Raw genomic sequence first — 13,277 nt, 5'->3', positions numbered from 1 at the left:
AGAGAATGACAACTCGGATGCTGTGCTTCCAGGGGGATCACTCTGCTAGTGGTAGAGGCAGCCAGGTGAGTCTTGGACTGGTCAAAATCTAGAGGATTTAGAGGGGGGAAATGAAGTGGCAGAGGGGATGGAAAGAAGGTATGAATAGGATGGGGTCTACAGAGGTAGAAATTAGTCTGGGGAGCCAATGCGACAAGAAAAACAAAGAAATTGAGTCAGGGTGGGGAGTGTGGGTGGGAGTGGCAGTGGCAAGGGCTAGAAATAGAGGCAGAACACAACTGAGAGTGAATGAAATGAACTGAACTAAACTGATGTCAGGTTTAAACAGTTATTTCTTAAAGAGATTTTCTAATAATAAAAAAATGTCTTCTATGTTTACTCAAAAAAAAAAAAAAAAAAATAGAGGCAGAAGCAAGTGTTTCCTGGAGAAAACATTCACGGCTGTCCTGTAGTGGATAGGAGCGCTAATCAATATTGGGGACTGTTAGCCCTCTTCACGGGTCATTACCATATCAAAAGAGTGATTAAGAAAACCAGTCCTGTGGCTTCAAGAAAAAAAAGGGGCAAGGAAAGGCAATACAATCTGCCAACTTCCAGTATGTAAATACTCTCTAATGAGAACTAATGTTTATTGGCAACAAACTTTAACCCCCTTAGTTTGCCAACAGACTGTCAGAACATTTCAGAAATGATGAATGGTATGTTTTTTTCTCAGTTGTCAGGGCTAATTGGGATTCCAGCTCATTTGTGACAAATGCTCCCCAGTTCCAGAAAGCCTCTCCATCAAGTTGGCACAGGACAACCAATATCTGTCAAGAAGTGCCCCTAAAGTCCTGTTCAGAAGTTATCCTTACTCCTTCTCCTCCGTATTTCAGACCTTTCCCCCATGACTTCAGGCCAATACTGTGCCCCAATCCTGCCAGCTGTCTTTTAATTAAGAGCCAGACTAATACTTACGTATTTTCCCCTTCCTATATATACCTACACATGATTAATTTTTTGTTTGTGCTAAATATGAAACACAAAATTAATCATAGTTTGAAGCTGTAATTCTATCTTATGCCATTACGGCATATAAATCATCACACACACACTTCTAGAATATAGGCACCTTTCTAGAATTACACCCTAGTTTGTATAAAAGTAACTCAGTGTTTGGACTTAAACATGCATGCGTATAGAGACTTAGTAAAAAACAGTAGTTCCCTCATCTCCCCCTCCTTCTTGCAGTAAGGGCCCTCTAGTGTATGTAATACTATATATGTGTATTTATATTTTAGCTTATTGAGGTATAATTGACACACCCAGGCATGTATTATTGTGCATGCTCAGTTGTGTTTTACTCTTTGCGACCACATGGACTGTAGCCCACCAGGCTCCTCTGTCCATGGGATTTTTTGGGCAAGAATGCTGGAGTGGGTTGCCATTTCCTTTTCCAGGGGATGTTCCCGACCCAGAGATTGAATCCAAGTCTCCTGCATCTCCTGCACTGGCAGGTGGATTTTTTTTTTTTTTTTTTTTTTTTTACCTCTGAGCCACCTGAGAAGCCCTCACTGAAACATAAAATTGTATATTTAAAATTTACATGGTGGCGACTGGATGTATGTATATATTGTGAGGGTTTCCCAGGTGGCACAGTGGTAAAGAATCTGCCTCCCGATGCAGGAGATACAGGTTCAATCCCTGGATCAAGAAGATCCCCTGGAGTAGGAAATGGCAACCTACTCCAGTATTCTTGGCTGGAAAATTCCATGGGTAGAGGAACCTGGTGGGCTATAGTCCAAGGGTCCCAAAGAGTCAGACACAACTGAGAATGCACACACACATACATTATGAATGAATTCCCCCCATATAGTTATTTATCACATATTTATCTTTTTTGGTGAGAATATTTAATATAATAATCTAATTTTCTAGTATACTTGGGTTCAAGTTCTGAATGACTAGGTGACCTTGACATTGACATTTTAAAAAATCAGTTTTATTACTTAGACAATAGAGATAAGCAAAAAAGCATTTCATAAGATGATTGTGAAGTGAGATGAGGCATTTGAAGATACCAAACATAAGGCAATGCGCATTTTAGGTCCTAGGAAAAGAATCTTTGATATAACTTCAGCATTCAGCTAAAAACTAGCAAAACATCTCCATATACACTTCTCTATATGGATTTTTACAGTGACTGAGACAAAACTTGGGCAAATATAGAACATTTATTGTATTAAGCTTAAAAGTGCAATGCATGCTATATTGCAGGATAGAAAAATCAAAAAGAAAATATGACCACTTACATTGTAATAAGAGAAGGGTTGCCTACAAAGGCTTTCTCTGGTATCGACTTGATATTGTTGCTATGAAATCCTCTAGAAAGAGAGGAAAAGAAAGTTTATAGAAAACAACCTGTGGGGTAAAATAATTTCATAATCCCTTCCCCAAACCTGTGGCAATAATCAGCAGTTTTAGTAACCAGAGGATAAGGTTAAATTCCTTCATGCATTTTGAAACTTTCACGCCCTCACTCTCTAGGAGAAGAGGAAATCACAAGCTGTCATCTTGAATGAAGAATGAAGAATCTGAAAATAATAACCGTGCTTTATGGAAACTTATAACCTAATGTTATAAAAAGAAAATCCATCCATTACTATCCAATAGAGCATCATGGTCTAACGACTTGAGACAGAGGAAACCATCTTTGGAGAAAGGATTATGATCACTGCTCCTGACCCCATTTGCAGCCAGGAGAAGAGAAAATTGACTTAAGCTGCAGTTAAGTGGAGATTTAGGTAATCTCCTTATGAGGACAAAATTTCCTGAGCTGAAGAAAGGGGCCCCAGCTCAGTGAGTCTGTAATAACAAACTGATTCTCATCTGTCGATGTGATGTCATCTGACTGGCAGGGGGCAGAGTCAGTGGTCTTGGTCTACGTGGGTCTGTGGCTGAAGGAGGTGAGTAGAGTGGCCGTCTTGGGGCTGCCTGAGCCAGACAGTGATGACTTCTTGGGTAAGCCCCACATGGGCGTCCTGTAGAAGAACCCCACAGAGGCTTTTTCTTATAAACAAGCCCTGCTGTCTACCTCCTTCAGCTGTGTGCCAAGAGAAGAGGCTCTGTGTTTATTTTTCTTTCCAAGTGTTAGAACATTACAAAGCTTATTCATATGCTTAGGTATAAAGAAAAGTAATTAAATAATAAATATAAAAAGATAATATATGAAACTTAATAGCTGAAAGTTAGCTTTATCATAGTAAAATGGTGGGTTCTTTAAAAATTAAATAATATTTATAAAGCATTAAAGGAATATGGAATAATGTATAGGAAGGCATCTAACATTATACTAAGTCTGTACACTGTATTCATCTAGTCCTAGACTCATGCAACCTAGAGAAGTTTGTTGCTGGATATGCTCAGCAAATCAGTGACTTCCAACATAGTTCTCTACATACCTATAGAGCATATATAAATGTTGGAAAAATATGGCTTAGAGAAATACATATTTTTTCCTAATCAACACATATTAGAGAAATCCATCATAAATTTTAAAAGATTATCTGCTATTTTTGGTGATAGAATCAAATTAAAATACCTTTTAGATGTAGTTAACCATTATTTATATGACCTTTCAAAATTCTTCTTAGTCGTATTATATATAGTAGTCAAACACATCTTAAAATAAATTCACAAAGAATATTCTCCCACTAAATTTGTCTTACTTACAGTTCTTTAAGGTTGGAGAGGGTCCTGACTGCAGTGGGGAATTCATCAAGATTATTATAATTTAAGTCTCTGAAAATAAGTAAATAGCATGTTCAGGTTTTCATTAAAAAATTCATGTACATGACATTTACAAGGAACGTTAACATGATCTTCCAATGGGCCAGTATCACTGATAACAATTCCTTCTCTTTAAGGAGAGAGATTTTGTTGGCTTGCTGAGCTCTATCATTCCACAAGAATCTGCACTGAAATGATCATTAGACTGATTGTGAGAAATTTCCAAGAGTCAAGGGTCAATGGCAGTGGGCATTAAAAAAGGGAGGGAGTTTGGGATGGACATGTGTACACGGCTATATTTAAAATGGATGACCAACTGTGGAGGACCTACTGTGGATAGCACATGGAACTCTGCTGAATGTCATGTGGCATCCTGAATGGGAGGGGAGAGTTTGGGGGAGATTGGAAACATGTCCATGCATGGCTGAGTCCCTCCTCTGTTCACTTGAAACTACCACAACATTGTTTGTTAATTGGCTATACCCTAATACAAAATAAACCCTTTTTTTTTTTTTAAAGGACATGTACGCATTGTGAATGTCCAAGTGTCTAGAACACGTGGCCAGGTGTCTGTGGCTGGCCGATGCTGTTCTTTACCTGAACCTGGCTCACCAAGATGCCAGTGAATCTGTGCCCTCCTTGACTGCCTCTGCTTTCCTGGCCCCGCCTCCACCCTCTGACTCTGGCCGGTGGCTTTTCAGAGGCTCTCCCGAGAGGACCTCTAGGAAGGAGGCTGTATTCCTGGCTCGGGTGCAGTTCCGGCCTTTCCCCCAGCCTGACGTCCAGGGTGACAGCCTGCTTGTGCAGACGCTGATGTGGTACAGGGTGCTCTGAAGAAGGACATCGGGTCTAGAATCTCCACACAGTCACAAATAAGGATTCGTTTTCCTGATGTGTGGGGCAAAGCTCTACCATCCTTCATGCACGGACAGGGAGTGACCAGACAATCAATCTCAAGTCATTCGTTTCTATGTTATGACACAAATGGCTTTTCAATTCCATTACTCACAAGCGCTTTATAGACTTACTCCACCTCTGATCTACATCTCCATATGAAAAAGTAATTGCCTCCTGATCTCTGGGAATGGCAGATTTCCCAGATGACGCAGAAAAACCTTTTGGTCAGGCAATCAGATGTGGTTAGATCTTCCTCTGTGGGGAAGAGTTGCTATTTAATTTTAAGAGAGAGATAATTTGACCGAGTTAAACATGAATCAAGATTCCTACTTGTCTGGCACAAACCATCCTTAAGCTACAGAGCAGGCAGGAAACGTGTCTTTTGTGGACATAAATTTTCTTCCTGTTTGTAAGTCTCTCCAGATGCTCCGTTTTGATTAAATGAGGATTGCATCCTTATAAATTACTCAGATTTCTAGTGAGGGAAAGGAAGATGTTGGGAATAAATTGGTTATTTTACCTATCCTCTGGAGCCCTGGGCAAAGTGAGGGAAGAGGGGACACTGAGACTTATATGAATTTGCCCTGAATGCATGAATTGCCTGAATTTACAATCCTGGGTCCTTATCCCAAACATGGGGGGAAAAAAAAAAGAAAGACTGTTTATGAAAATAACCTATCAAAGCCCATCTTGTTTTCTGTTCCTATTGAGTTGAAAAGGACTGGAAGGTGCTTTCCATTGCTAAGATCCCCAGACCAGCCCGTGTGTAATTAAGGGAGAATTTCTAATTTTTCCAAGCAGCTGACTGATGGGAACAGCTTGCCTGTGCCATTAAGCTGACTTCAAAGTCCTGCCTGGACTCATTCACCTTCAGCATCTCCACATGAGGATGCGTCCTCCCTTCTAAGAGGAAACACAGTGACTTCGTAACCCTGGAAGGACAGCTGTTGGGTCCCTCAGAAATGAGTGAATGCAGGTCTGGTTAGATGCTTTGCTGACCAGGTACATATCGCTAAATTCTGTATGCAAATGAACAACGGGCCCTAGGGCCAAGGAGAGGCGTTCTTTGGTCATGGCCTTCTGCTGTCTGGGTGAGAGCCAGTGGTGTAGATTCAGTGATTCTGTGTGGCTTATTCTGTGTGCATGCTAAGTTGCTTCAATCATGTCTGAAGCTGAGTCTTTGTGACCCGACAGGCTGTAGCCCACCAGGATCCTCTGCCCATAGGATTTCCCAGGCAAGAACACTGGATTGGGTAGCCATTTTCTTCCCCAGGGGATCTTCCTGACCCAGGGATTGAACTCTCGTCTCCTGCGTTGGCGGGCAATTTCTTTATCACTGAGCCACTTGGGAAGCCCCAAACATGGATTTTGGAGTCAAATTAGGGAAGGAAGCAAGCCTCAGTTTTGCTGCTAACTGACTATGTCATGTTGATAAAATAACTTTCAGTCAGTTCAGCTGCTCAGTCGTGTCTGACTCTTTGCGAACCCATGAATCGCAGCACGCCAGGCCTTCCTGTCCATCACCAACTCCTGGAGTTTACTCAAACTCATGTCCATCGAGTCGGTGATGCCATCCAGCCATCTCATCCTCTGTCGTCCCCTTCTCCTCTTGCTGCCAATCCCTCCCAGCATCAGGGTCTTTTCCAATGAGTCAACTCTTCGCATGAGGTGGCCAAAGTATTGGAGTTTCAGCTTCAGCATCAGTCCTTCCAATGAACACCCAGGACTGATCTCCTTTAGGATGGACTGGTTGGATCTCTTTGCAGTCCAAGGAACTCTCAAGAGTCTTCTCCAACACCACAGTTCAAAAGCATCAATTTTTCAGCGCTCAGCTTTCTTCACAGTCCAACTCTCACATCCATACATGACCACTGGAAAAACCATAGCCTTGACTAGATGGACATTTGTTGGCAAAGTAATGCCTCTGCTTTTTAATATGCTATCTAGGTTGGTCATAACTCTCCTTCCAAAGAGTAAATGTCTTTTAATTTCACGGCCGCAATCACCATCTGCAGTGATTTTGGAGCTCCCAAAAAATAAAGTCTGACACTGCTTCCACTGTTTCCCCGTCTATTTCCCATGAAATGATGGGACCAGATGCCATGATCTTAGTTTTCTGAATGTTGAGCTTTAAGCCAACTTTTTCACTGTCCTCTTTCACTTTCATCAAGAGGCTTTTTAGTTCCTCTTCACTTTCTGCCATAAGGGTGGTGTCATCTGCATATCTGAGGTTATTGATATTTCTCCTGGAAATCTTGATTCCAGCTTGTGCTTCCTCCAGCCCAGCGTTTCTCATGATGTACTCTGCATATAAGTTAAATAAGCAGGGTGACAATATACAGCCTTGATGTACTCCTTTTCCTATTTGGAACTAATCTGTTGTTCCATGTCCAGTCCTAACTGTTACTTCCTGACCTGCATACAGGTTTCTCAAGAGGCAGGTCAGGTGGTCTGGTACGCCCATCTCTTTCAGAATTTTCCACAGTTTATTGTGATCCACACAGTCAAAGGCTTTGGCATAGTCAATAAAGCAGAAATAGATGTTTTTCTCGAACTCTCTTGCTTTTTTGATGATCCAGCGGATGTTGGCAATTTAATCTCTGGTTCCTCTGCCTTTTCTAAAACCAGCTTGAACATCTGGAAGTTCATGGTTCACGTATTGCTGAAGCCTGGCTTGGAGAATTTTGAGAGTTACTTTACTAGAGCGTGAGATGAGTGCAATTGTGCGGTAGTTTGAGCATTCTTTGGCATTGCCTTTCTTAGTGATTGGAATGAAAACTGACCTTTTCCAGTCCTGTGGCCACTGCTGAGTTTTCCAAATTTGCTGGCTTATTGAGTGCAGCACTTTCACTGCATCATCTTTCAGGATTTGAAATAGCTCAACGGGAATTCCATCATCTCCACTAGCTTTGTTCGCAGTGATGCTTTCTAAGGCCCACCTGACTTCACATTCCAGGATGTTTGGCTCTTTACTGACGCCTAGAAATGGTTATCTTGTTGTCTCTCTCTCTCTTTTTGGCTGCACCACTCAGAATGAGGAACTTCCCTGACCAGGGATTGAACCTGAGTCCCCCACAATGGAAGTGTGGAGTCTTAACCACTGGACCCTTAGGGAAGTCCTGGAGTCTAAAAAGGGGTCATAGTACCTGTTCTCATAGGATGGTTGTAGGATTGATTTGAAACCATGTGTGCTGAGTGCTCAGTACAATATTTGGTTAGAGATACACTCAATAAAGGGAAGGTGTTATTACATTTTAGACTTTTGAGTTGCTCCTGCAGGAACCTCCACTGTTTGCTGATGAGATGCCTGTTCCTCTGATTGGACAGAGTCTGGCACTTGCTCGTCTGCACCCTCTTGTTCAGTGGGGAGGGCCTAACTCATGAATGGTGAGTCTGAGTGACAATACTGAACTGATCCCTGACAGAGAGTACACATCCCTGAGCAAAGAGGCCCTGCTCAGTAGAGGACATCTCATTTAGCATCTAATGATTCCAACTAATTTATTACTCTTGTTACATTAAAATAAAATCTCAGTTTTATTGTTTGGCTCTGTAGAGTGTGTATAGGGGCGTAAGATAAAGCCACTGTAAATATCTGTTTAAAGCTCAAGCAATTAACCAAACCAAATAGCAATTTTGACTTTAAGGCTATTTTGATTCCTTCCAAATAGTCATGAAAACACTGAAAAAAGGGAAACAAATAAAAGATCAACTCACAAAGTCTCTAGGCTGTGGAGCCCATCAAAGCATTTCTTTCCCAGGGAGTGGATTCTATTGTTATGGAGATGTCTGCAGGAGAACATTACAGACAGTCAGGAAGGCGGATTGCACATGGAAATTTAGGCAAAACGTTTTGATTGCTGAAATCCAAAAACACTTACTCTAAAGAATGCACTAATTACATGTAAGAAATGCTTTGTTTAACATTTCTGTTTGCTTGCTTTAAAGGCTTTATGCCCCATTCACTCTTACCAGAGATGAATACCACAGAATTTCACAGTCACAGTTTTACCTTTTGGGTTTGAGATATCATGGAGTGAATAATAATTGTGGGATTAGCAACAAGGCTGGTAAAAGTAAATTTAGGTTGCTCAGTGTGGCTTTGGAATATAGAATGTTAAATAGAGATTCTGACCAACATCAACAAATGGAGGATGTAGAGGAGGAGGTCCGAGGAGGACGCAGCAAATCTTCTATCAAAGCTGATGGCTTTCTGTGGCTGCATTGCCAGGGAGGGGCCACAGGTTAATAGGAAACAACAATTTCATCCACAGAGAATGGGGATCAGATTTTTTGACTGCCCAAGGAGATTAGTTATCTTGTCGTAGTATAAATGTGTCTAATTATCATCTTTGGCTCAATGATAAGTCGGTTAGGTCAGGGCCAGTGAGAACAGCTGTGTGCATGACTGAAAACTGGACCACGTCCCAGAGGGATTTTTGGGAAATGGGCTTAAGGAGGTCAGGGGGAAAGAGAAGAGCTGAATCTCTGTAAATTCATTCCCTCTAGTGGAGGGAAAAATTAAAGCACCTACCCAGCTTCTGATGGAACAGAAGCATCATCTTTGTATATGAACTTCAGTATAGAAATTTGTCAATGTCACCCCACATTTGCAATCCTTTCAGACAAAGGTTGCTATTCTAATAAATATATGCTGGTATCATGTTAGATCCATGTGATACTTACTGAGAATCTTTTACAGGCAACACATGAGGGGAACCTAAACAGATGGATGAGAGGCTGGCCAGCCCTCAGAGTACACGCCGCAGTGCAAGGCGGACCCATTTTCAGGAAAAGTGGGATGGTTGAAGCCCACGGTCTGGGGGCAGGCATGAGCGAAGGCAGAGACAGTGCAGAGGATGCTCTCCTTAAAGAAAGCTAACCTGTGAGCCTCTCAAGTAGCTCCTGCTGTCCTCTGTCAGCACTGACTGACTACTGTATTATACATGTGGGGCATATTGCTGCCCTCTTGAACTGTTTATTTTTCCAACTATTACTTGAGAACCATTTTAGTTTATTTAAAATAATGAAATCTAGACCTCAAAGGGAAAAAGCCTTACAAATGCATAACTTGTTGTCAAGGGTTTGTCCCTTGCTTCTGTTACCTTGGAAGGGGTTTAAGAGGTACTTATTAAATAATAAGAAGGGCATATTTCAATTTGACCTGCATTACAAATTAGTATCAGAAACAAGGGATTTTTATTAACTTTGGTCATGGGACTAACTATACAGTGTGGTGATTACCCGTGTAATATACAATGGTTTCCCTGAGATAGAGGTCATATTTTGTTATTTCTGGATGCCTAGCAGTGCTTAGCACTTACCAGGTGCTCGATAAATGTTGTTTGATTCTTTTACACGATTAGAACATTTATGAGTCATTTTGGGGGGTTTTCCTCTCTTAAAATGTCCCTCTTCAAAGCCTGAAGTGCTATCATTTTAAGGTCAAGGTCCCACAGAGAATTACAAGGTCTTGGTGAATTTAGAAACTGTTAGAGAACGGGGAAAAAATCAATAAAACTTACAGAACCACCAAGCTGGAGAGGTTTCCAAAGGCATAGTCCGGTATGTGGTGTATTTTGTTCAGGGCCAAGGTCATGGCCTGCAGCGCTGATAGGCTTCTGAGAGCCTGGACCGGGATCTCCGTCAGCGCGTTGTCGTCCAGCCACAGGTGCCTCAGGGAATGCAGGCCGCGGAAGCAGCTGGGGGGCACGGAGCTGATGCGGTTGGCATCCAGACGCCTGGGGAGGCAAGCGAGAAAGAGTGGAAAGCAGAGAGCAGAGCCCAGGAGGAAGACGGGTTCTGCAGGAGAACCTCGACATGCCGATCAGCAAGAGTGGACAGAGCTGGGGCCGCAGGAGCCCTGACCTCTGGGGCGTCTGCCTCCTGCCAGCCTCTGCTCTGGGTGCGAGCAGGACCACTGCTGGGAATTCCACAGGGCTGTGACTCTCTTCCAGGCTTGGGCGGACCATGCTTTCTGGCAAGGCAGTGGCCTCCCCTGGGCTGTGGTGTTTCAGCTGATGATCCTTTAGCTCTCCTTTCTGACACCAGGAGAAAGACACCCCCTCTGCTCCTTCCCACATCAACCAAGTCAGACAAATGCTGTTGCCTTCCTGGACTGTTTTGAACACACAAAACATACTTATTTTGGTTCATTGAGCTGTGGGGAAAGATTATTTTAGCATTTGAAAAGGACTGAGTGTTTTACAAGGCTAGGTCAGGGAGATTCCCTGGAGGAGGGCATGGCAACCCACTTCAGTATTCTTGCCTGGAGAATCCCATGGACAGAGGAATCTGGCGGGATGCAGTCCACAGGGTCTCGAAGAGTCGCATACGACTGAACTGACTTAGCACACATGCATGAATAATTTTTACAAGGCTGTTAGAGATATGCTTCAGGGATGGGGAGGCGCCCCTCGCCCCTAGTACTCTGCTGCAAGGCCTAAAACAAGCAGGCTTTCTTATTCATCCTAACCAACGGCATTGAGCAGATGTTTGCTTTCCTTGACATTTTAAATGAATAGTAAAATAGCTTTCCCAGTTTTTGCTTGCTTTTTCTACACATCACTTTTTTTTTTTTTTTTAATGGGAGAAATACGTCTAAAAATAGGTCTAGTTAATAAGCTGCTGCAGCTTCAGAGCCAGTAGAGGGAGTGCAGAACATTCATTTTACCCTCATCCAGCCTAGAAGTGGCCGTGACAGCAACGCCTCAGCTTTTCTTACTGAAGGGACCAGACAGACACAGACTGAAGTTTTCTGTAAGGTGCATGAACCACAGTACCCTCGACATTCAGTTATGCATCCACCAGCCCTCACTTTTTTTTTTTTTTTTCCAATCTGTTCTTAAGACTCACACATTTATTTGCATTTTCAAAACTAGGATTTTAAAAAGAAGAGTTGCATTTTAAGCAGTGCATGTATTAGGAAGGATTAGAACATCATGACTGGATTTTGAAAAATGTTTTAGGAAGCATTTAAGACTAAACAGATGTAGGAAGCACTCCAGGATCATGAAATAATCCCCTGCAGACCAAATTTAAACAGCTTAAAAGCAGCATTCTCTGTAGTAGGGAGTGCCTCTTCATGAAAAGTGGCTTCCCCACTTTCGGTCACACATGTCATTCCACTCCTGCTCTGACCCCTGCTTCCCCTAACCGAATGGGGAAGCATGACCTCCAGGCCCTGAGCCAAGCTTCTAAATTTAATTTAATTTTTTAATTGGAGGAAAATTGCTTTCCAGTGTTGTGTTGGTTTCTGCCATACAACAATGCAAATCAGCCATAATTTTACCTATAGTACCTCCTTCTTGAGCCTTCCTCCCCTCTCCCCTACCCCGCCACCCCTCTAGGTCAAGTTTTGATGCTGAGATAAGGTCACTTGAAACAAACAAGTCCGATGCCACAGTCCACTCACAATCAAATTTCCAGGGGAATAACCATCCCTGTAGGCAGCAGACTCGCAGCTTCCAGATATCTCAAGGTTCTGTCTACAAGCATAACAGAAAACGTCCAGGCAAACCCAGCCTGGTCCCTTTCCCTCAGTCCAGCAACAACATGCTTGGCCCACGTTCAGATAAGGAGGTGCTTGTTTTTGTTTGACTAGGAGTAAAGCACATATGTAAACTCTCCTTAATGACTGCACTGATTACAGGATGAATACGTTATTTAAATACTATGAATTTCCAAGTTTTTGTTGACACATTGTCTGATGACTGCCAGTGGCTTATGCAGTGAAACTATGAGTGGCTTCTAAGTCCTGAAAAGGACTGACCTTCAAGTTCAGTGCAGAGGGGGAGCATGTACAGAAAAGGCTTTCTATGCATTGAGTCACGAACTTGTCTTTTGCGATATTTAAGTTACTACCAAAGTTTCTGCAGGATCGCAAGTGATTCTGGCATCAGTTCCCAAAGTTAAAAAGCCCATTTCTCTGGATACATGTCTTTTACGAATCATTTCTCCCCCCAGTAAAAAGGATATAATCTAGTTTTCGCACCATAATTTTAGAGCAATGTACTATCTGAAATGAAATGACTAGGCCTGGGCAATTGTTCACATTCCAAGCTCTAACACACCCAGACGCGTCGCTTGGCATCCTGAGTGCGGCACTAAATGTTTCTCTGTCTCAGCAGTTTCTTCGTCTAAGAAGCTCCCCATAAATATACTCCTTCTCCTTGTAGTGTTTTGAAGTCCGTGTCCACCTGGCTGCAGTGGTCCAAATCTATTTTAGAGAGTGGTATATTATTCATGCTCAGAGGTAGTATCCGATTGAATCTTAACAGAAGATCTCCAGACAAACTGGAGTGTGGAATTCGTTATTCAACCACTTGTCCAGGTGGTTCTTACAGAACAAGGTTAAGGCTGTGGAAAAGCAGCTGGCAGGGCACGAGTTGTGCCGACTCCGTGAGCAAACAAAGAGCTCACATTATGTCAGCCTGGTCTTTAGGGGCAGCTGGGCATCGTCCACTCATATGCTTGAAAAATGCAATACTGAAGTGCTAGAGTTTAAGGAGAACACCACTACGCAGGCCATGAAAACACATGAAGAAATGTCAGGAGCAGCAAAAATAACTATGTGTATAACTCCACCTTTTAAGGTTTTCTTTGTCATCATT

At 42.5% G+C, this 13,277-nt stretch overlaps 1 protein-coding gene across 2 annotated transcripts in view; it reads right to left on the bottom strand.

Annotated features, from left to right (window-relative positions):
* The window catches only part of LGR5 (leucine rich repeat containing G protein-coupled receptor 5), a 126,738-nt gene that overhangs the window by 21,107 nt on the left and 92,354 nt on the right, over window positions 1-13,277 (bottom strand). For both annotated transcript variants that reach the window (XM_065935465.1, XM_065935466.1), the window contains exons 5-8: window positions 10,191-10,406; window positions 8,383-8,454; window positions 3,712-3,780; window positions 2,292-2,363 (exon numbers count right to left, since the gene is read on the bottom strand). In XM_065935465.1, coding sequence (XP_065791537.1) covers window positions 2,292-2,363; window positions 3,712-3,780; window positions 8,383-8,454; window positions 10,191-10,406 — 429 coding nt within the window. The remainder of the gene's footprint in view (window positions 1-2,291; window positions 2,364-3,711; window positions 3,781-8,382; window positions 8,455-10,190; window positions 10,407-13,277) is intronic.

The sequence above is a fragment of the Muntiacus reevesi genome, chromosome 4 (genome assembly GCF_963930625.1).
Source record: "Muntiacus reevesi chromosome 4, mMunRee1.1, whole genome shotgun sequence".
Lineage (NCBI taxonomy): Eukaryota > Metazoa > Chordata > Mammalia > Artiodactyla > Cervidae > Muntiacus > Muntiacus reevesi.
This window is presented reverse-complemented; position numbering and strand designations above follow the sequence as displayed.